Genomic DNA, 25,087 nt, shown 5'->3' on the forward strand with positions numbered 1-25,087 from the left:
GTGAGTCCACAAATACATCAATATTGAAATATTTTGTATAAACTGAACACAGTTACCATAACTCACCGTCGCCAAAAATGACAAGTCCCTGGACTCGCCTTCAAAAATCCTTAGCAAGAACCCTGATTTAACATGATTTAACCAATTTCACATGTGGGGCGAGTTGGCAGGAGTAATATTAAACATGATTTAACCAATTTCACATGTGGGGCGATTTGATAAATCAGTTTGTGGTGTTTTTTTAAAAAGTGGGGCGACTTGTCCTGCTTCCATTTAAAGGCCCCCTTGAAGGTTTTGTATGACTATATGAACCATCTTTCACGTAAAACCCCCATGTGCATTTTGAAAAGTTGGCCGATACAAATGTGTTTCTAACTCCAGGCAAAATCTACCGGTATGAATGAAAAAGAAGTTTTCAATTAAGGCTCTGTGACCATAACAGCTGTCTCATTAGCATTTTAACCACTTCCCATATTTGCAATTAAAACAATAGAAGAAAATTATTCATCGCAAAAATAAAACTTACTTGTAAATATGAAATTCTCTTTACGGTATGAGTTTTTCTCATTGTTTGAGATTGTACAGTAGTACCTGTAACTGCTTATACCTATTTCTTATTCACTTTTGCTTGATTAACTCACTAAATATCATATACATTGTACCACATCTCCTTATTTTTATATGCATTCCAATAACATGAACAATTCTAATTCAATTCTATATACCAAAGCAAAATGAACTGCACCACTTTCATTCACTAGTATGCATCTTTTGGCAAAATACAAGTTCTTAGATGACACAATTAATATAATATATATTTATTGATAAAAAAAAATTAATTTAGTATACAACTCTTTAACAGGTATAAAAAAAAGCACAGCTGTGTCATAAATTGTGAAATCTGTGCTGAAAACATAGACATTGATGGTATTTGAGTAATTCCATATGTGAAGCTCAACATTAGCTCGTCAGTTGGTGGTGGACAGTTATAGTTCCTTTCTGCAGGCTAGGATGAATGACTTTTCAGGAAAACCAATTTCACAAATCAAACTTTCCTCTGGCTCTAGATTTTTCCTACAATATTCATCCAGTTTAGTTCTTTTGTTTTAATTGGACACCGTCCTGATTTATAATTTTGCAAACCATTCAGTCTCTTGCTTGCAAATGGTTTATGAAAATAGGATGGGTATGGCAGTAGACAAGTCTCTTTAAAGTGGGTTTGTGCCCTGAAAAAAAGTTTTATAACTTAAGTTTAATTGAAACTTGTGCAACATATATACCTAAATAACTATATAACATAGAAGAGAGCATCATTCGTGTCAATGTTTTGTTCCTGTTTACATTGTCATTGATATTTTTTCAGAAAGCCTGAGGCATAGCTCATAAATTCCTGTCATTAGACATTACATCCTAAATTAACATAATTACTGCTAGAATAATTATCAGTATGATATACGTACACTATCATTGCACAGCCCAAGTCTTCAGTATATATAATTGTTGTATTCATTCACTCCTGATCACTCCTGTGTTCAGTCGTTCAAAAATATTTAAACATCAACAAATGAATTTTAATAAGGAAAAGAAAACACTAGAAAAGATACGTACATACAACCCGTGTTTAAGTATATTTGAAAGAGAAATAAATCTGGTTAAACGATGTATTAAGGAGAAATATATCTGGTTAAACGATGTATAAAGGAGGAAAAAATTGTAGATATTGCATAACGATGCGTTCTACCTAATAGCACGTGGATATGTTTACATATTTAGACTTGACCCAGTATGATCTGTACCTTGTAGGTCACCGCCGTCGTTTAAACACTTGATTACAGTCGTGTATAAGCTAGACAATAAAAAGCTGTACTATTTGTGTGAAGTAAATGTGTTTGTTCTGAACATTTAAATTGTTTTACCTGATAGCAAGGACGTATATCTATCCGTTTCCTTCTCAATTCACTTTGTCAAATTCTTCGAGCTCCTTCAAAACATACGTATTACTGCGCCCGGAAGTGAAAAAAATATGAGAAATCCTCGTAAAATAATGCTATTTTCAATTTTGTGGAATCCATTTTGTTATATTAATTATACAAAGATAAAAAAAAGTTACGATTAATTATGAATTGGCATATCATTATACGGAACGTTTATGGACTATTTTTTAAGTCGGTCATTTTTGCGGGAAATCATGTACACATACACACGTAGATTGGCTGGTACCCGATTGTAATGTTACACATCAAATATATCAAATAGCTAATACCCGGAACGTAGTACCGGGAACCAGGATAATACGTAGACAACATACATAACTAATACCGAAATTGAAAACGCTTTACAGTTTCTCGTTCATAAACCGAATTCCGCTTTGAATTATAGAAGATGCAATATTAATCATGTTCAGTCGACTTTTCATTGTTATATCAACGTCTGAACTAATTAAAGAATCTTTAGATGTCAGATAACACTTGAAATTGACCCGACCTCTTTCCACACGGAATATACAAATAATGATAGTTTGTAGTCAGGTTGACTGCTTATAATGCAAAATACACACTATTAACAAGTTCTATAAAACGAACAATACACACTGATCGTTTCTTTAGTCCCCAATGTAAATGAAAGAAACAAAAACCATATCATACCATAAAAAGAAGAGGAGAAATTCGAACATTTCCGGATCTATTTCTGGCCAAAAGACCCCCAGCATAGATTGCGTATGAAAAGATGAACCTCATGACTTAAAAGTCAGGCCTTAAAGCACTGCCTTTAAAAACTAGAGGCTCTACAGAGCCTGTGTCGCTCACCTTGGTATATGTGAATTAAACAAAGGAAGCAGACAGTTCATGACAAAATTGTGTTTAGGTGATTGTGATGTGTTTGTACAACTTACTTTACTAAACATTCTTGCTGCTTACAATTATCTCTATCTATAATGAATTTGTCCCTGTAGTTTCAGTGGAAAATGTTAGTAAAAATTTACAAATTTTATGAAAATTTTTAAAAATTGATTATAAAGGACAATAACTTCTTAGGGGGTCAATTGACCATTTTGGTCATTTTGACTTATTTTTGAGTCTTAGATTGCTGTACATTATTGCTGTTTACAGTTTATCTCTATCTATAAAAATATTCAAAATAATAACCCAAAACAGCAAAATTTCCTTAAAATTACCAATTTAGGGGCAGCAACCTAACAACGAGTTGTCCGATTCATCTAACAATTTCAGAGCAAATAGATCTTGACCAGATAAACAATTTTACCCATTGTCAGATTTGCCCTAAATGCTTTAGGTTTTGAGTAATAGCCAAAAACTGCATTTAACCTCCATGTTCTATTTTTAGCAGTGGTGGCCATCTTGGTTGGTTGGTCGGGAAAACAAACACAATTTTTAACTAGATACATCAATGATGATTGTGGCCAAGTTTGGATTAATTTGGCCCGGTAGTTTCAGAGGAGAAGATTTTTGTAAAAGATCATGGAGATTTATGAAAAATGGTTAAAAATTGACTATAAAGGGCAATAACTCCTAAAGGGGTCAACTGACCATTTTGGTCCTGTTGACTTATTAGTAAATCTTACTTTGCTGAACATTTTTGCTGTTTACAGTTTATCTCTATCCATAATAGTATTCAAGATAATATCCAAAAACAGCAAAATTTCCTTAAAAATACCAATTCAGAGGTAGCAACCCAATAACTGGTTGTCCCATTCATCTTAAAATTACAGGGCAGATAGATCTTGACCAGATAAACAATTTTATCCCATGTCATATTTGCTCTAAATTCTTTGGTTTTTGAGTTATAAGCCAAAAACTGCATTTTACCCCTATGTTCTATTTTTAGCCATGGCAGCCATCTTGGTTGGTTGGCCGGGTAATAAAACACAAATTTTAAACTAGATACATCAATGATTATTGTGGCCAAGTTTGGTTTAATTTGGCCCAGTACAGTAGTTTCAGAGGAGATGATTTTTGTAAAAGTTAACGACGACGGACGCAGGACAACGAAGACGACGACGGACGCCAAGTGATAAGAAAAGCTCACTTGGCCTTTTGGACAGGTGAGCTAAAAATGAGTGAGCCCCCTTAATTAGAGTTTCTGTGAATTCTAATTTTTTGTTTTATTCTCATGTATTCCAAACACCACTGTACTCACTTTACAAATCTTCTTGGCATGGGCTCCAGACAAACTTCCTCCAAAGACGGTAAAATCCTGGTGATATACAAAGACACATGTTTAATATAACAAGTTATAGAGCATCTATATAAAATGTATACATTAAAAAATCGAACATTAAACAAGTTGAATCCTATCTATGGAATAATTATCTTTTAGGAACATTCACACAAAACTTTACATAGACTTGATACAAATATTTCTGAACTGCTTAATTTACAAAATTTTGGTTTTTGTTCAAATTTGAAAAGTGTTTCCCATATTTTTCTATTAGCAGCAAAAACAGTCAGGGAAAATAGGTTTCTGAATATGATGGCAAAGACACTTGTCTATTGTCATAATTATACTGCATAATCTAAAGATGTCTTGGTTATTTCTGTTTTTGGGGTGCTGTCTCTTGAACATATGTCTCATCTGAAAATTGGCAATCAAATTACAAATATGTAATTTTGATTGTTTATTACCTGACTAAATACAAAACAAGGTCTTCCATTAATGGTTCCTCTTCCTGTTACAACACTATCACCAGGGTACTGAAACAAAAAGAGAATATCTGATATATATGCAAAAGACATCTAAAAGAAGTATAATAAAGCTAATTTGTTTTCAATACCATTCAGATTTACAACTCCCAATAAATATGTTCACTAAAGGTAAGTGACCAATGAAGGGAAAAAAACATTTCATAGATATTATTTAAACAAAAAGAAACTGATTAATTGATATCAAAGTCTTTAATACAGGTTTTTTATTAGTTGTTATTGGATTTATAGTAGCTGTCAGTTAAAGAGATGCAAACAAATACCAGAGAAATATTCGAACTCAAAATTCAAAAATAAACTGGCAGCGCCATGGCTAAAAAGAAAGAGACAAAACAGACAAACAATAGTGCACATAATACACAATAGAAAACTAAAGACAGAGCAACACAAACCCCACCAAAAACAAAGGGTGATCTCAGGTACATCAGAAGGGTAAACAGATCCTGCTCCACATGTGGCACTTGTTGTGTTGCATATGTTAGTACAAACCTGGTAATAAGTCTTATTTGATACGTCCCAATCAGAAAAAGGGGGCCGGGATTGAAGTTACCACATAAGAAACTGTTATCTGTGAAACTATATTACATAACTGTAAATTAACTTGAAATGTGTCCTTAAATCTATGAAAGGGAACTGTGATCTGTACTTATTGACTTTTTTGTTGTGGATAATATAATTTACTTGTCATGTTTGGTCTGTTATTTGAATTGTTTCACCTCTCATGGTTGGCATGGTTTTTTTTCTCATTGTTGAAGGATGCATGGTGATTTATAGTTGTTAACTTATATGTCATTTGGTCTACATGTATAGTGGAGTTATTTCATTGAAAATCAAAACCACATCTTCCTATTTCTATGACAACTCTTATAACTTCAGCTGATAGCTTAAAACTTGATTCTATAATAGTCCTCAACTCTCTCTCTCGTATACTGTAATGGTGAACTGAAAATTTAGCAATGTAATTTTGTTTCTATAATAGTGTACTCAGTATTTTATTTAATACATAAACTGACCTTTTCTTTCTGCATACCAAAGTCAGCACAGTCATGTTCTAAATACATATCATACTCAATAAAAGATCCTGCATCCATCAATAGCTTCACTCTTTCTCTAGCTGTCAGCTTTCCCTGTAATAAAAATTTACAAGATTATAATTTACTCTACATTATATCCCAGAGGAACCAGTAATGACGCACCTAAGGTTGTGTTTGTCTCTGCATTTAATCAATCATTTAAAAGAAGTAGAAAAACGGAATGGAATAAAAGATTGATTACTTGTTAATATATTTCAATCATTAAACAGTATATATTTGAAATATTAAAAGCAATAAAAATCATTTTTGCTAAGATTACAAATGGACTATCAAAAAATGTTGGGTACCAGTAATGATGCACTGTAAACAAACCAGTAAAAAACACTTGCTCGTACCTGATAATGGAAAAATTGCTTCAATCTGGATTCTTTAAAGTTAACACTGTTCAACAAATTCTATTTTATTTACAACTTTTGAAATTTTCATACACTTTAATGATCATGGGGCAAATAGAACAAAATTTTTTAATCATTTTTTTTCTTTTTAATTTTATTATAAAATTGTATAAAATTTATGAAACTGATATATATATTCCGTATATTTGAAAATAAAAAGTAAATGCATTCATAAAACAACAATGACAATAATACATATATCAATGTTTACCTCATAAACTGAATGAAAAAAAAATGATAAACCATAGAAAATTATATAAGCGACAACCATTTGTTCTACTGTGATTCCCGCTTAAATGTAAAACCATGTCACATGACAGTCATGTGATTTCAAAAACACAAAATGGGGAAGCATGTGGTTACATATTTTTATTGGCCAAAGTGGATGTAGGACTGATAATCATCCAGGGAAGAGTAGAATGTTTTTGGCCTTAATAAAATGGAGGAATTTGCATCATCTTTAATATTTCAAGTAATAATAATATTTCTGGGCAGAGTTTAATGCATCTTTGTTGTAGTCAGATGACCTTCACCAACATGTTATGTACGGTAAATGTTGATGACGTCACGGGTTTTGTTTAGAAATATAAAACCGAAAACTAAATCGGTGCGTCATTTCTGGTCCGCGTCAAAACAGGTACCAAGACGATATATATATTGTGGATACGACATAATGTACATAAAATATTTTATAACTTCATGCAAGGACTTAAAATAGAAGGATTGGAATCTCATTATTTTTGGAAAATATGTAGAGAATCGTTGGATTTGAACATATCTTCTATACATTTTTAAATTGCTTATATTTAATCTTATACCTTATTGATAACCATGAAAATTCTTCTGTACATGTAAAAAACATTAAGACTTCAGACAAAATAAATTTCATCAAAATCAATCAAGAACTTATTAAGTTTTTAGCTAAACAGTTGAACTACGTTTTATTGTGTTTTTCCACCCAAAATGTAGAATAATGCCCCAAAAATAATTACCCTCCTTTCTTAAATAATTCAAATAACATGAAGGACATGAACATTATCAACCAAATTGGGCGCACTACGTTTGCGCGCATTTGGGGATTAAAAAGTTTTACGTTTGCGCGCAGCTTTTGATTACAATTGCGCGCATTCATTTTACAGGTAAACTCAGTTAAAAATATAAATAAATATTAAATTTAATTATAAATGACTATATCTTTTTTTATTTTCATGATAAATGAGACTTTGAATTATTAATTTGGAAAATATTTGTTAATTAAAATAATATGTTGTTCATATAGAATTCTAAAACTAAGAATAAAGTGATCATGATAATCCTCGATTTAGCTTAAGGCATACATGTAACTTCATTCAGAAGAAGAAAAAATATTGAAAAAAGACAAGAAGAGTTTGACTATGGCTATCTACCGAAAAAGGAACAAGGAATACCCAAACTCTACCAAAGTCAAGAGATGGCGCTCACAACACAATGGATGTCTTAGAATTGAAAACAAACAAAAAGGAATCATATATGTACATATTTCTACTATTTTGAATAGTGCGCGTGCATGTGCATAATAAAACGGAGTTATACTGCTCGAAATCACACTTTCACCTCCTCGTTGGTGAACAGAGGACTAAGACTTACGAAACGGGTACATATACTTGTTAATAATTAAACAAATTAATAAATAGATAAGTATTATTACATGTATTTTACCTCAGTTTACCTGTCAAAAAAATGCGCGCAAACATAATCAAAAGCTGCGCGCAAACGTAATGATTTTTGCGCGCAAATGTAATGGTAATGCGCGCAAACGTAATGCACCGACCAAATTAACTCTATCAATGTAGGAATCATTTAAGTTTAAGAAAATCTTTATTTCATTAAAATCCATCAAAAACTTTTAAAGTTTTAAGGTGTACAGTGTGGTTTCTACAATGATTCTCTACATATTTTTTTATAGCAACAAGGATTGTTAAGAAGTTACCTATCTCTCTATATACGTCCCTGCTACATGCAAAGTAATTTTACCTTTAAAATCAAAGATGGTCATAATTATTCAACAAGATCTAGTGAATATAATTTGTTTAAACCACCTATAAATGTTCTAAATGAACTTTAAAGACAAAAAAAATCTCGAATCGTATAAATCAAGTCATGCTAGTGTTTAGATATGTCCTATTTTCGGTGCAAAATATAGTTAGCATGCATTTTATGTCCGGGGATACATGGACACGTATGTATGTAACTATAGAATAGAATAGAATAGAATATTTTTATTTTCCAAATTAGGGCCCCAGGAGGGCATATGATACAGACAATATTATTGTAAACATTAACATATGCAATACACACATAATAAAAGATATATAACAGTGTTATAAAAATAATAAAATAAAATAATATACCACAGAAAATACACTCAACAAAATAGTAGCAATGTATTATTATTCAATGAATACTATGTTGAAATTGACTCAAGTGCACCCGGTAAGTGTATCTTCACTTTAAAAAGACAAACATGAGGCATTAGTAGTTTGTGCGGAGAAATGTCAATATAAAAAAAAATACAATACAAAAAGAACCCAATAAAAAACAAAGCAATTAAGCACTCCCACATTTGACTATGAGGTATACTGCAAATAACAAAGTATATTTGATAAAGGATATTTAATATGACTTATCTGCAGAAAGCACCAAGAGTCGTTGCTTAAAGGGGAGTCCCTACTTGTACTTTATGCAGATGAGTCAAGCTCCTTAATTATTGAAAATATATTTTTAAAGCATATTTTTAAGATTATAGATTCTGTGTCCAGCCAGCAAAGATCATCAAGGGATGGTGCCAAAGAATTTGAAATTCTTCTTACTATATAAGCAGATTAACAATCAATGTCTATTATAGTGGTTACAGAAGCCCAGTGTTATATAAAACGTGTGATTCAGACGGACACAGCTGGACACAAGGTAAACTGAATTACTGTATTCAGTATTTGTAATTTATCGTTGTGTCCATGTGTCCGGACACAAAATGCATGTCAAATATATTTTGCACCGAAACCTTGCCACTAATGCCATGAATGCTAGTGTTACATATGACAGATATAAACATCACAAATTCAAAATAAGTCCAAACAACACCTCTAATTATAGAAAAAGAGCAATTCACTCTATATTTTTGTGTTTAATGAAAATGTAATTTTTTATTGTGTAAATGCGTTCGAATAATAGTAACCTTGAGGTGCTGTTTTTCTATTCTTTTTAGGCCTCCTCCAAGTAAAGCCTTTTCTTTTGTTGAATCTATCTTATTTTTCACACTGAGAGTATGTTGTGACGATCCCACTGCTGCCATAGAATACCATGCCCTTTGGATAGACGCATGACACCGAAGACTGACAGAGTGCTTCGGTATTAAACCTTGCAATCTTCGGATTGCCACAAAAGCCATTTTTCAATGTTCAGTGTTTGAAGCTTCGGTGAAGGTCATTTCAATCTGACCTAGTTTTCGTCCACGCCTCGTTATTCCATTATCTAGAGTTAAAGAGATTTCTGAGCTTTTCCAACTTAAGACGATTTTTATGGTAAAATGTTCACAAGAGTTATAGACCTATATCATATTTTTATTATTAATATTATTAATTCACCGCGGGACTTCAACATGACAGCCTCCATGAGAAAAACATGAAACAACGAAAAATTACCGAAAAACTCCATAAAACATCCAACATACTCCCACACGAACCTCTAAGGTATACTTTAGAAGCAAACGCATATTTTATTTGCCCACTAATGCACTCAAAATTGCAAAATTGGCATTATAGAGACAACAAAGTCGATTCGGCCACTGTCACTGCCAGCAGTTTGGCATTTTTTTGCATTCATGTACTGTTTGCAACAGATAAAGCCACCATTGCTAAAGGTCCATGTGTGTAACCAATGTAACCAATGTAACCATTGCTTCAATGGGTGTAACAAAACAAGATACCTATATTCAGGTGCACATTTTGTGCCATATCTATTATTTTGTGCAATCGTGTCGCCTATCATGGTCGTATTCTGTGATTCTAAGGGAGGATAATTAATTGTTTCTACAAAAACAGACTATAAGTTAATCAACATTTGACAACAATAAAAACTTGCCTATACACCTTATCGCTATTAATTTCCAGTCTGACAGCGCCGCTTGAAACTTTTGCTTCATACAACAATCACTTTTCCATTATGGCGTCAGATATTTTGTTTTATGATGTCAAAATTATACGGGAACTGTGTGATATCCAGTAATAGCAGACAAACTAAACCTATCAAGATCAAGACAAACAGTGATAAGGTGTATCAGACAGCTTTCAAATTTTTTCAGAAAACACCACCATGACCACAGGGACTCGGTTAGCAGATTAAAATTTTGTAAACCAATGTTTTTAATTTATTTTTTATTATTTCCTGTCTATTTGCATTACTATATTAACGTGTTTAACGTTGCCATCCCTATTTCTTTGTTTTCTGGCAATGTGCAGTTTACTATCCATATCCATAAAAAAAACTAAAAAAAACTAAAGGGATCTAAGTCGCCATCTTGAATTGCCTTCCCTACTTTAGATAAAAAATAATTAAAAATATTAATAAATTACTATATACCTTACAACAGCCCTCATTTTCTTCCGAAATTATTCTTCTATCACATGCATATTTTGATTTGTGGATTAACAGAACCCTTACGCAGCTTCAGTTGCATTCGTGTCAGAATATTCAAATTTCCCGGCGAAAGCAACGTATCATTCGGAAACTTCCGGGTTGATGCGTCTAGCATAACGATAAATCCTTATAAACAGACGAGTGATGTCCCCTGATTTATTATTACATATCGAGCGCAAAATTATTAACCATGTTAACGAATAGAACCTTCCTCAAACGGGGTAACATAAATCATTGACTTTTTCGTAGACACATTAATGAAATGAAGAAGTTACTTAAAATATTGACACGTTCAATGGGATTTATAAGGTTTATTTTTTTTTTTTTTTTTTAAACATATTTATTTATAGTGGATTGGGAAACAAGTTTTGCAACTTATATTAATCCCTTTCCACTTTGCGGGTGCGAGTGCTGCCTTGTAGCGGCATTAGCCTACTCTTTTTAGAAATCTACAAGGGTGTCTTTAACGTGCAAGAGTTTACTAACAGTACCAGGATATAAAAAGGGGGAGGGCCGGTTGCCGTGGGTAATACTTAGAAAAAGTATATTAACTTATCATACATGCGTGTATGAAGTTCAATCAGAGAGCCCCTTTTCCACATACATACATACTCCTCTGATTATATAAGTGTTGTACTGCATAAATCCATGATTTGAAAAATATCAGGACGATGTCAGAAATACAACCCGATAGTTTGGGACAATCATTTGATATTTTCAATGGGCGGAAGGATAGGAGGATAATCTGATATTGAAACAACACATGCACTAACTTTTCAAAGACATTTTTGTTTGATATTTAATTTATATGAAGGATATCTTGGTGTGGCGTAGGTATGAAGTTAGGGGACATCACTCGTCTGTTTATAAGGATTTATCGTTGTGGTAAACGCATCAACCCGGAAGTTTCCGAATGAAACGTTGCTTTCGCCGGGAAATTTGAATATTCTGACACGAATGCAACTGAAGCTGCGTAAGGGTTATGTTAATCCATTTATATAAATCAAAATATGCATGTGATAGAAGAATAATTTCGGAAGAAAATAAGGGCTGTTGTAAGGTATATAGTAATTTATTAATATTTTTTATTTTTTATCTAAAGTAGGGAAGGCAATTCAAGATGGCGACTTAGATCCCTTTAGGTTTTTTCAGTATATGGATATGGATAGTAAACTGCACATTGCCAGAAAACAAAGAAATAGTGATGGCAACGTTAAATACGTTAATATAGTAAGGCAAATAGACAGGAAATAACAAAAAATAAATTAAAAACATTGATTTACAAAATTTTAATCTGCTAACCGAGTCCCTGTGGAAAACACATGACATACGAAAACATATGAGGGTAGTAATGGGGTACTTTCATCACGAATAATGGTAAAAATTCTTGCCAAATGACATTCACAGTATTTTTAGGTGTATGACGGTAAAATGTACGTATTTGGCCAATGATTTCAAAGTTGACTAAAACAAATAGAAATATTAAACATTTAAAAGGTCAGTCAAAATCTGCTTTTAAGTAAAAGCCAGGATAAAATGTATTTAAAGTTCAACTAGGAAGCACATTCATAGCCATTTATGAAATGATGTGCCCTAGAAGAATAAGCATCTACTATATATTCTGTACATCGTACCGGCTTGACTATATTATATTGTATTTACACAGATCACCTCTAGAAGTAAGGACACACAAGAATGTTGATGATGAACTTGGAACTGCAGTTAAGTGCTTTGAAGTTTGTTTTATGTCAGGAATCAGGATACATTAAAGGAACATATTTTTATTTTATTTTTCAGACAGGACATATCTTCACCTGTTAATGTTAGTTACAGCCAACCATGGATGCCTGGAGCTTACACATCCTTCAAATTACTTCTATCTATCAGACTTTGTGCTGCTGTCTGGAACATTGTAGGGGACTGCGATGAGACCTTTAATTATTGGGAACCAGTAAGACAATTTGTTAAGACTATATATATGTATATTTAAGTGCAGTTCATATATTGCTGTTGTCTTTGATATCAAACTAGAATATCTTTTAATAATGAAATAAATGGAAAGTCAGAACAATGCAAATCTTTATCTCAAACTTCTATGACCATGTTAATGATTTAAGTAAAATTGTCAATCTCAGTTAGTTTTACATTTTAATGGCTGAATAAGATGTGTGTGTGTGTGTAGGATTTGCTTTAAGTTAAATAAAGTTTCTTCTCAGCTAATTTAATATGTAAACTAAAGAATATGCACACCATTTTTTAAATGGTAAATAATTTATATATTTACAGATGCACTACTTGTTATTCAAGAAGGGTTTTCAGACCTGGGAATATGCACCACAATATGCCATTAGATCTTACGCATATCTATGGATACATGGATTGCCATTGAAACTCATCCACTTTATCTTTGGTACCAATAAGGTATCATTCTATTTGTATATATACTTAATACATATTAATAATTTGAGCTGTTATTACCTACTGTAAAAACCTTTGATGCATTTTGACATTAAGATAATATATATATATATATATATGCTACAATTAAAAAAACAACAACATATAAACAATAGCATGTTGAATAGAAAGAAAATATCTGTCTTTAAAATTCCAGTGGCATGATTAATTATAGATGAACATGATGAAGTAAAAATAATTGCCTAAACCACAATTTTTTTTCTGAATTATGATAGAGTTGCAACCCACTTTAGTTGTACAAATCCATCAGCAGATCAAATTAAGCTTGCATTTCATGGCTGGAATATACAACTATGTTGGAAGCCATGGTATACATTTGTACATGCAGATACCTTGAAGTGAAATTATCTTATTTACTTTATCGTGTAACTTGAGTTTATTAGCATGTTTAAGATGTGATGATTTTAAATTGAGAAAGTTTCATAATTATTTTGCCAAAAATTTAAGCACAAGAACATGTGTGAATTTTTGACACACTTTAATTTGGTGGGATACTATACAATTATTTGTTCCTGTGGGAGAATGATGATTTCTTTGTCCAAGAAATTCATATTTCCCATGGACATGTAAAGATAGTTATAATACTTTGGTTAGCTTTTTGTGCTTTGAACCAATATATATTTACTATGTTATTATTGAAGGTAGTCCTGTTTTATCTACTGAGATGTATTTTGGCTGTATGCTGCTCTGCTGCAGAAGTTTATTTCTACAAGTAAGTGATTCACATTCATGGAATTATGGAATCATTAAAAGTTGTCTGATTATGATCACAATTTACTATGATCTTCAGATATAAGCAGCTGCCTCAAATAACAAGATAGTTTGACAAAATTTTCAAAAATGTTGATGTGATACAATTAGATAAGGCTTTCGCTCAATTTTAACTACTGTATAAAAAATAATGCAAACATCAGAATGACTGTTTTGGTCAAGTTCATATTTGTAGAAAAAGAAGGGAAAATCGTTTAAAACAGAATTTAAGATTCAAAAGATAAAAGAAGAACTTTGTACAGTTAATTATTTTTTACTTTTTCAGATTTCAATTAGTTCACTAGAATTCCAATTAAAGAATTTGTTTGTTTGGTAGAAATTTATAAGTTAATGTGTGTATTTCAGAGGTATTTGTAAACATTTTGGTACCAATACAGGAAGGATAACTCTGTTATTTCTCATTATGAGTGCTGGGATGTTTATATCTTCAACAGCATTTCTACCAAGCAGCTTTTGTATGTACCTGACCTTCATTTCCATGGGAGCATGGTTTCTGGGTAAATATTCTGTGAGTATTGTCATGATTATGCTAATTTTGGAGCAAATACATTTTAAAAACCATGGGAGATAATCCACTTATTAATAAAAGGAAAGTAACCATAATGTTGTCTCAAAAGATTCAACTATTGAAATACATACTGTATTTAACTGGTTTAATTGAGCTCCACTGAAAGCAGATAAATGTTCCATATCAAACAGTTGAGAGTTGACAAATGTATGTAAATGTAGAATCTGTTTATACAATGTCAAATATTTTTGATTTTCTGGTATTATGTGGCATTTGTTATGATTTAATCAGATATTTTTTTCTCAAAGTGCTTCATCAAGAATTCAAAAGGATGACGTCTGATGTGAATTGCAACCTTGTAAAAACTAAGTAAAATCAAATCACACATAGTCTGACATAGATGAGAAAATAAACAATGTTTTTAGAATTCCCTCCGCTCCCATTTCGATGTAATAAAACAAAAACTCAACACATAAGTAATGATAATCATATTTTGGCATAAATAACAATTTACAATTATACATATATCATGAATAAATTTCTCATTTAAAGTCCATATTCTTGATAAATATTAATTTCCAAAATATATAAATGCACCAGTCACTTCCCAAACAGACATCAAATTCATCAATCTGCATTATCTGAAAAAGACTAACTTCTTCTATTTAATAAGGTATAACACATGTACAAAAATATCAAATAATACAAAAATAAAATGGGCGGGAGGGTGGGTAAATTTAACGTGTTGAACTGACCAGTAAACTTTTCGAAATGACTAGGAAATATTTATGAAAATTTACCTGAAGTGAACAGGTATTTCTGTTAACCAATCAAATGCGTATAAATTACGAACGATAAATTTTTGTACAAACAGGTAACGAGTAATGTCGAAAGGTAACGAGTAATGTCGAAAGCATCCGAGATGGAATTAAGTATTTTTAATTAATTAAAAATTTACCAATTCCCTCCGCTCCCATTTCGATGTAATAAAACAAAAACTCAACACATAAGTAATGATAATCATATTTTGGCATAAATAACAATTTACAATTATACATATATCATGAATAAATTTCTCATTTAAAGTCCATATTCTTGATAAATATTAATTTCCAAAATATATAAATGCACCAAACCAACGGCCACTATAAAGTGTACAGTATTAAAGAAAAAATTACATTATAATATAAACATACCTGATAATACATACAACAACAGTTACTTCTGGAATCCTGCAAACTAATATAGGTTCACAGGTAAACCAGATGTAGAAGTAATGGTCTAGCCCAGCTTTCTTGACCATCATCTTCTGAAAAATAAAATTAAAAACCACAAAGTATCTTGAAAAAAAAATACATTTAAATACAACATTGTATAATTACAAATGATTAACTACACCTATAAAAAAGTTTCTTAAAACTGAAACACCAAAATAACTTAAGTGTAATCTATCTTTACAAAAACATTTACTTTTATAAATAGATCCTGGTTGCTGAACAAATTGCTTATAAGTTTTGACAAATAAAATATTTCTCTTTAAAGTAAGCTTAGCCAAAGCTTTATTACATTCTATTACAGTTTGTTTTGTGTCATCAAAATCTATAGGTCTTGGCAAAATTGCTGAAACTATTATCTTTAAAGAAGGAAAAACATTGCAAATAAAATCAATAAAATTATTATAATATTGAATAATCAATTTACTGGATAAACCATTCCAAACATCATTTGTGCCTACATGCAATAACAAATGTGTGTATTTTCTTAAAAGTGATTTGTTGTCTTTTACAAATTGATGAAGAGTGTATATATTAGCACCAGATATAGCATTGCATTCCAGCCAGTTAATGTTATGTAAATTTAACGTGTTGAACTGACCAGTAAACTTTTCGAAATGACTAGGAAATATTTATGAAAATTTACCTGAAGTGAACAGGTATTTCTGTTAACCAATCAAATGCGTATAAATTACGAACGATAAATTTTTGTACAAACAGGTAACGAGTAATGTCGAAAGGTAACGAGTAATGTCGAAAGCATCCGAGATGGAATTAAGTATTTTTAATTAATTAAAAATTTACCAATAATATATAAATAAGCAAAGATGTAGAGAAGTTTGATATTTATGTAAAATATAATATAATTTAAGTATGACTTAAATTTTAATACTTGTTACAGTCAACAATCTGATAGAACTACTGCTAAATATTCTTCTTTTACTTACAGATAGCCATAGCAGCAGTGGCAGCTAGTTCAATATTAGGATGGCCATTTGCATCCATTTTAGGGTATGTTTTTACATGGCTCTTTAATATTTTTTCATAATTTTTTGCACGGCTTTTCTTACAGTACTGAATAAAGATTAAGAAAAAAAGGAAGCTCTGAAAATATGACATATATATTTAAGCCTGCAACAAAATATAAGGGGTTGATAATTTTTATTACTGTACAAATCAATTCAACATTACAAATTGTTTTTCTTTTCTGTTTGCAGGATTCCAATTGTAGTTGATTTAGTATTCAGAAGGAAAAAGTTGACACTGTTCATTTCACATAGTTTAATTGCTCTGTTAGTATTTTCGGTAAGGAATTTTAGAAATCTTGTATATTTAAACATCTTTATGTAAACAAGAGATAAAAACACATAATCTTATTCTTTTGAAAGAAATTTAAATCTGCATTAAAAGAGATATGGTCAATTGATCACAAAACTACATTCTCAAGAGATACTGGAACTTAATTTATTTCTGTGGACTGTGGAAAAGCAACATATACATATATTAAACAATAAAGGTTGTGGAATCTGAAATTTTCGTTTCAATTGAAAATGTGATTTTGTAAATGTTTGCACAAATGATTAATGTTTTTTTTTTTTTCTTCAGGTACCAATGGTATTAATTGACTACCAGTATTATGGAAAATTAGTGGTTGCCCCACTCAATATTATAGTCTACAATGTGTTTACAAGTCATGGACCTGATCTCTATGGTAAGTTATTAGAAAATATCCATAATTAATTATTCTAAACCGTTCAAAAATTTACATCTTGAGTAGAGGAAACATGTTCTTTCAGAAATAATTATGCTCATACCTAATCATTTGAAAACCAGGGATGTATGAATATGAAGAAATATTAGGAGCCACAAGACCAAAGTATAAAACCTAAATATAAGGGTCATAGCCAAATTTCGTCTTAGATCAACATTTAGAGAGTTGAAACATTAAATATTTTATAATTATATAAAATTACCCAAATTTGAGTTTTTATCCTAATGATAGCAAATTCCATGTTTGATTGATTTGCTTGTTTTTAAACATTACACTTACAAGTGTTATTGAAAGTTAAGCAATGTATACAAGTTGAAGCCCACCTATTTATTGATTGCAGATGTCAATCTTAATTACAATGCATGAGCAAACATTTATACCAATTTGAATTAAAAAAGAAGAGTGTGTGAACCTAATTAGCAAATTCGATTCGCATTTGATTCAGATTCGGATACAATTCAAATTAAATGAATATGTGAATGAGACATTAATTTGAATTATCTGTAAGTGCAGAAGGTTTTGTAAGCTAGATCATTAAATATTTGTTTTCTTTTACAGGTGTAGAACCATTATCATATTACATTTTGAATGGATTTCTCAACTTTAATTTAGTTTTCTGTTTTGCTTTAGTATCTGTACCATTTGCAGTAAGTTGTTAACTAATGCTGCCTAACTATTTATTATAATAATGAATATTGTCCTTCCTTATGACTATATCACCCTGCTCAGTCGCTCCATAATTTTTTAATCAAGGCTAAGAAACAAGACCAGTCATTATCAGCAATGTCACAATGTCTGAGGAGAAAATATCAGTGGTGTCACAATGTCTAAGAAGAAATTATCAGTGACGTCACAATGTGTGATGAGATGTTATCTAGCTCTCTTTACGTCAAGCGTAAAACTGTCTTGGGTAGGAAGATAAGACCAGTAAAAGAAAGATAAACAGATAATAGGATTTTCTTTGTGTAGATCTCTTAACACAATGTGAAGTTCAAGCTATTTAACTCATTTGCTGTGCTTACTTGCCTAAAAGGTTCACATTGTGGCTAGTGCCTTATATTTTAGGATATAAATGAAGAAAACCTGTTAATCTTTTCTTATTCTGATGCTTTATAAAAGTGGAACTATACAAAATTAAAATGTATTAAAAAAGGTGTTTATTACATTTTCAGATATTAAAATTTTACAAACTGCTTTCAGATGAAGGCTTTTACAAAATGCACATTTTTATTTCTAGAATGCAATCTAACAAAAACATTCATTACCAAAACATCTTGTATTGTACTATAAATGTGTGAAAGCAAATGAGACTATAAAAAAGACAACAACATAGAATGTTATATTGATTCCATTACTTATTTTACCACTCAATTACCCGGTATTTAATTTAATTTTATGTATATTTTCAGATGCTGGTACAATATATTGTTGGTATAGGAGATTCAGGTAAACTCTTTATTTATAACTGTGTCTATTTTGTGTATTATAGAATCCTTTATGTTCTAAAACTCGACACATTTTAAAATTCTAATAAATAACTACAGCACTATGGTCTATATTGTGTATAACTGATCATATATTGTGTTACAGTAGAGAAGATATATTTTTGCATGCACACAATTTTATCTTGATGAGGTGTTCTTGTTAACTTGATCTCAAAGTACCATCACCAGTATGTCATCATTTGAGAACTTAATCTCTTTTATGTGGTAATTTAGTTGTTTTTTTAATTCTGTTGTATTTCACCACAGTATAGTCAAAGACTAATATATTTTTTTCTATAAGGAAGATATTGTTCATGTATGTTTTTGTTCTTTCAGATATACCTAGATGGCTAGCATTGTCTCCCCTTTATATTTGGATTCTTATCTTCTTTACAAGACCACATAAGGTATGTCTCTATCTTTCCAATACATGTATAAAAATCACTTATGAGTCTTATGAAGACGAAAAGGGCATTTGCCATACCAAATTATAATCTGGGTAGCTTTGATAACTATTTCTAATATTAAATTAGGAAACTTATTTCAGTTTCACTGCATTTGAGTTTTCAAAAATAATTTTTGTTTATTATTACAAAAATATTAGTTTACATGTTCAAATTTAATTAGAACCACTGAACACCTGAATGTGTCTCTATAAACAGACATAACTTTCAAAGGGATGAATTTCCAGAACTAAAATGACTGATTCTCAAAAAAAACCAAAAACATTATCATAATTTCCTGAGTTCTGATAAGTTTAAATCTAGAATTTCCGTTAAAAAGTCTAATCTTAAAGTCCTGAACCACCCCCTCCTCTAAAGTCATACTTCAATGACTTTTGTTTTTATACCTCTGATTCCTGTTCTCAGACACTATGGATTTACATGCCAAAATGATTCATGTAACATGCATGTAACTTGAGGAGATAACATAATACCAGCATTACACTTTATCCCTTGGTAGTTAATAGTTATATTGTTACAAGTTTTATGATTAAATTTTATAATTTACTTTCAGGAGGAAAGATTTCTGTTTCCTATTTACCCTTTATTTGCACTGTGTGGAGCAGTTACTATAGATCATGTACAGGTATGAACAGTCTTTTCAAAACTTTGTTTATTTCACAAACACCACGACCAACCTCAGGTCAGGAGTCTTCATTACAGAAATCACTTATTTAGTATCAGTTAACTTGTTTTTCCAGCAAGTGGTCAGTTCTTATGAGATTGTTACCTCAGCTTTAAAATGAATAACTGTGAAAATCAGAATTGCAGAAGGGAATCAAGTATATTCACTAGTTTTAAGCTTATCTTTGATATACTACATGTATTTGTATTTTAGATTCAGTTCAATTAAATTATTAAGTAAACTTTAAGCTCTTATCTTATATTTATTGTACTGTGTATTACCTAAACAAACCATTGTTATGTGCATTATACTTTTTCAGAAAATATGGTGTTATTTATTTTCCCAACCTGTATCTGGACATTATACAACTTCTACAAACTGGATCTCTGCCAGTGCAGGCATTATTTACTCCATATTAGGTTTAGCAAGAATCGTAGCTATTTATCAAGGTAAGTAGGTAAACTTATATTAGATAAATATGTTGTCCAACAGTAATGTTGGTAGCATTTAATATATATAGATTAAAAAGGGGGGATGAAAGTTATCGTACAGGAGACATATTCTATATTCCATTTAAGAACAGATTTTTTGGCAGATATAATCTGAAGAAACATGAAAGTCTCTTCTGAAATTGATACATTGTAGGGACAATAAAATATTTGGTGTGTGCAGTACTAGTATTGGAATGAGTAAAAGAAATAATAAATGTAGAGGGCAACATGTTGTCTTTAACACTTGATAGTTCACTAATTTGAACAGATGTAAAAGAAGGAAGATGAGGTACCAGTATGATTACTAATGAGACAACTCTCTACAAGAGACAGAATGTCATAAGAGTTAACAATTATAGAGTCTAGACACCATAACTTGTACTTGAATACATTGCATTTGTTGTCAGAATAAGATAAAAATAACCTACAATGCGGATAGTCAATTAGTCAATCCTATAGTTCAAATAATAGTATCAAGACCAGCCAGTGCTATATATTCATCTCACAGATAAAAGAACTTTGTTATTATCCAGTAACAAGGTTTTATTTATATAAACATGATATCTGATAATTTTTATTTTTATTTTTTTAAATTAAGGAAACATAAATTGCATGTATCGTTTTTGGTGTAATGAATCTGATTATTACCTTATCCTTGTACCTCAATATAACATTTTATACAATACAGTATAAGAGCAATGTAAAAACAAATGGTCTGCAAAGCACAATATATATTAAAAGCAGAATAAATTATACAAGATTTTTCATTAATCCCATGTTTTTTTTGTTTTTTTTTATAGGTTATCATGCTCCTCTTGACCTTTATCTTGAATTAAACAAGATTTCCAGTGACCCTAACATACACACATTGTCACCAGAGAAACCAGTTAATGTATGTGTAGGGAAGGAGTGGTACAGATTTCCTAGTCATTTCTTTATGCCAGGTGACAAGTAAGTAAGTTTTTATGTCATATTTATGGGCATTATGTTTTCTGGTATGTGCGTCTGTTTGTTCATCTGTCTGTCCAGCTTCAGTTTAAAGTTTCTGGTAGAGGTAACTTAGTACACATGTTTCTTATGGTATGCTCTTTCTAATTTTAATGCCAAATTAAAGTTTTTACCCCATTTTCAGGGTCCACTGAACATGGAAAATGATAGTGAGGATGGGGCATCTCTATACTAGGGACACATTCTTGAAGAAACTTCAAATAAATATGATGTTTACTAAATTTAGGGTTACTTTTATGAGATACAATAATATTGTCCCTAAGTCCTGCTCCATAAAAACATACATAGGACTCAGAGCAGGTACTCACAAATTTTTACTATGGGTAGATCTTAAGAATAATGAAAATGTTAGTGAATTTCCAAATTTTAGCCTATAGGTGGGTCCCTAGTTTTAACTGGTTTGATTGATTGGTGATTGCTTTAGTCCACATCAGCACAAACGCTATATCCCAACAGGTTTTAATTGAAAGTGCTTACCGTGGTTACCATGTATGATTTAATGAAAAAAACAGTTTATAATGATGCTGCAATTATTTCGCAATTTAAATCATCTGCAGTTAAATGTTGGGTGAATAATTAGATTGGAATGTTCATTAGAGAAAACTACCTTGAACATGAGTGAATACTCTCCACAAGTTGATTCTTTGCTTACATCAATGTTATGCATGAGAAATTCTACAGGTTCATGTAGTGATAGTATCTAGTTAACAGGCAAAGGGGTGCCACTCCTATTAACTTTACTGTAATTGCAATTACAATGTTGGTACAAATAATATAGATATTGTTAAATTTTAGCTGGAGTTTACAGTTCATCCAATCAGAGTTCAAAGGTCAGCTTCCAAAACCGTACAGTTCTGGTGTTGATGCAACAAAAATAGTATCCCCTGATTTTAATGATATGAATAAAGAAGAAACATCTAGATATGTAAGTAGGAATAAAAAAGGTACAATATTGTCACCCTCTGAGACAAAAAATACTATTAGAAGTTAAGATAAAATTAATCATCAAAATGTATGAATTCCTGAATTGTGAGGATGCACTTTTAAGTAAAATTAGAATTTGTAATTTAGTTCCGGTACATTACTTGAGTTCCATTATTAGAAATTTAGATTTGTTGCTTTAATTGACAAACAACATGGCCATTCTTCTACCAGTATACACTGAACATAGCTGAAATGTTATATCCACCATTAAATGGGAAATTTGGTATGACAAGTCAGTTATAAAGGCTCTTTGGAATTTGGTATTAGAGTAATATAGACTCTGTTAGGTCATGTATTAAACTTTGCATACTAAAATACATGTACAATGATATAGTTCTGTATTTAATGGATTTTATAAAGATACAACTCTTATTCCTGAACAAAACATGTTTAGCTTCATTGGATTAGAGAAATAAGCATTGAATTAAACTGAGTGTTTATTCAGGGATTACTTTAAATGCAGCATATTTATTTTTAGTTTAAACAATATTTATTCAGATAATTCATCATGATACGATATTATACAAATAAAATAATATTCAGGATTCAGAAACAAGCAATTTGCTTTTACAAATCTGTCTCCTTTACAAAAATAATACACTTATTGAACAATACATAAATAAAGATACTGGCATGCTTTCTAATAAATATATGAATATGAAAAAGGTGAAAGAAGAAAACAAAATTTAATGAGAAAACAAAAAAAATAAAATAAAAATAAACATGAATTATTGTAATGTATACAGTATTAATAATGTTTATTTTTAGGTATTAGACTGACTAAGTCATAGGATTCTATAAATCAGTAAAATAACTAATTAGATATAGGAAGATGTGGTATGAGTGCCAAAGAGACAACTCTCCATCCAAGGCACAGTTATAAAAGTAAACCATTATATGTCAAGTTACGATATTCAACATGAAGCCTAGGCTCACACTGAACAACAAGCTATAAAGGGCCCCAAAAAGTATTGTATATTATGATGTTAGATGCATGGACATTTTAGAATGCATTTCATCTTTCCTTTGTAGATAAGTTCTAATAAATGTCATTACCTGATAGATTTAGATTTACCAAATCAGTCAGATTTAGAGCCAAGTTATTCAAGTCAAAGAGAAGACTGGAAAGTTATTTCATCTCATTTATTTTTAGATTCTTCCAAGTAAGTGGATTTTTATATTCTTCCAAATAAGTTTATTAGTCCCCTAATGAGGAGTCAAAGTTTGCACTCTGTCTGTCCATTCGTAAGTTCTGCAAATCATCAGTTTTTCAGACTTTTTTTCTGCATGCTTGAAGATATTGAATTGATATTGTTTTATCATGACAAGTTACAGGCCAAGTTTTCCCTAGAATTAAATTATTGAAATACTTAAATAAATTACTGGATTTCTGTTCAAAGGGAAATAACTCATTTCTAAAAAGTTTTGTTAAAGACATTGTATTATGATAAATAATATTTTGGATTTTATGATATGATCTTTCTAATTGTAATGCAAATTAGAGTTTTGACGCCAATTTCATGGTCCAATAAAAATAGAAAATGATAGTGCAAGTTTCAGGTTGAAGTTTTTGGTCAACATTAAATCTTTGATGGTTACTGTAGGTTTATTTCTTACAAACTATACACATTAGATCAACTTTAATTGGTGTATTGAATGATTGAAATGCATACATGTCTGTCTATCAGTCAAGGTTCATCTTACTCATTTTTATTTGTTCATTTGTAATTGATAGGCTTTCAAAGTAAGTAAAGGTTTTCTATACTGAGTCTATTGTACACTAGTTTATAAGGTTGACCTATGTTTAATCTAAGAATCAATAAAGAGATATTTTTTTTAATTGAGATTTAATTAAACTAGTAACTGTTATTTGAAATACCAAATAAACAACTGTCCTAAGGAAAGAATTAAAATGAGAAATTGATAAATGTGTTAATATACAAAGTTTTACATGTATTTTGTTTTCCTTCTTTTTCAGATCTCACAGAATATTTAGAGCCTTCTATATTCCATTTGTATCAAGTAGTTACTGCCATTATGTCAACTATAACATACTAAAAACAACAAAGACTAAGAAAAGTAGACACTAAATGTTGATAACTATTATTAAATGTTGTGTCCATTGTCTTTTTAAATATTTATAAAGTGACACTTCAGTTTGCATTTTTTTATATGCCCCATTTAAGAGCATTATGTTTTCTGGTCTGTGTGTCTGTCCTGCTTCAGGGTAACTTTTTGGTCAAGGAAGTTTTTCATGAAGTTCATCTCCAATCAACTTGAAAATTAGTTTACATATTTACTATGAT

The 25,087-nt window shown here is 30.8% G+C and overlaps 2 protein-coding genes across 2 annotated transcripts in view; one reads left to right on the forward strand and one right to left on the reverse strand.

Annotated features, from left to right (window-relative positions):
• LOC134710298 (propionyl-CoA carboxylase beta chain, mitochondrial-like) overlaps positions 1–9,691 on the reverse strand; it is a 45,945-nt gene extending 36,254 nt beyond the window's left edge. The window contains exons 1-4 of the mRNA XM_063570603.1: positions 9,425–9,691; positions 5,735–5,848; positions 4,644–4,712; positions 4,159–4,215 (exon numbers count right to left, since the gene is read on the reverse strand). Coding sequence (XP_063426673.1) covers positions 4,159–4,215; positions 4,644–4,712; positions 5,735–5,848; positions 9,425–9,637 — 453 coding nt within the window. The 5' untranslated portion in view covers positions 9,638–9,691. The remainder of the gene's footprint in view (positions 1–4,158; positions 4,216–4,643; positions 4,713–5,734; positions 5,849–9,424) is intronic.
• A 124-nt stretch (positions 9,692–9,815) lies between these two features.
• Positions 9,816–24,938, forward strand: LOC134710296 (alpha-1,2-mannosyltransferase ALG9-like). The gene is made up of 17 exons (XM_063570601.1): positions 9,816–9,938; positions 12,682–12,835; positions 13,171–13,305; positions 14,004–14,074; positions 14,479–14,641; positions 16,865–16,926; positions 17,133–17,220; positions 17,521–17,626; positions 18,245–18,333; positions 19,096–19,132; positions 19,507–19,577; positions 20,188–20,259; positions 20,618–20,747; positions 21,590–21,740; positions 22,593–22,722; positions 23,814–23,944; positions 24,760–24,938. The coding sequence occupies exons 1-17, from the start codon at positions 9,871–9,873 to the stop codon at positions 24,869–24,871; spliced, it is 1,770 nt and encodes a 589-aa protein (XP_063426671.1). The 5' UTR covers positions 9,816–9,870; the 3' UTR covers positions 24,872–24,938.
• Positions 24,939–25,087: the final 149 nt, after the last annotated feature.

This window comes from Mytilus trossulus, chromosome 3, assembly GCF_036588685.1.
Source record: "Mytilus trossulus isolate FHL-02 chromosome 3, PNRI_Mtr1.1.1.hap1, whole genome shotgun sequence".
Classification (NCBI taxonomy): Eukaryota; Metazoa; Mollusca; class Bivalvia; order Mytilida; family Mytilidae; genus Mytilus; species Mytilus trossulus.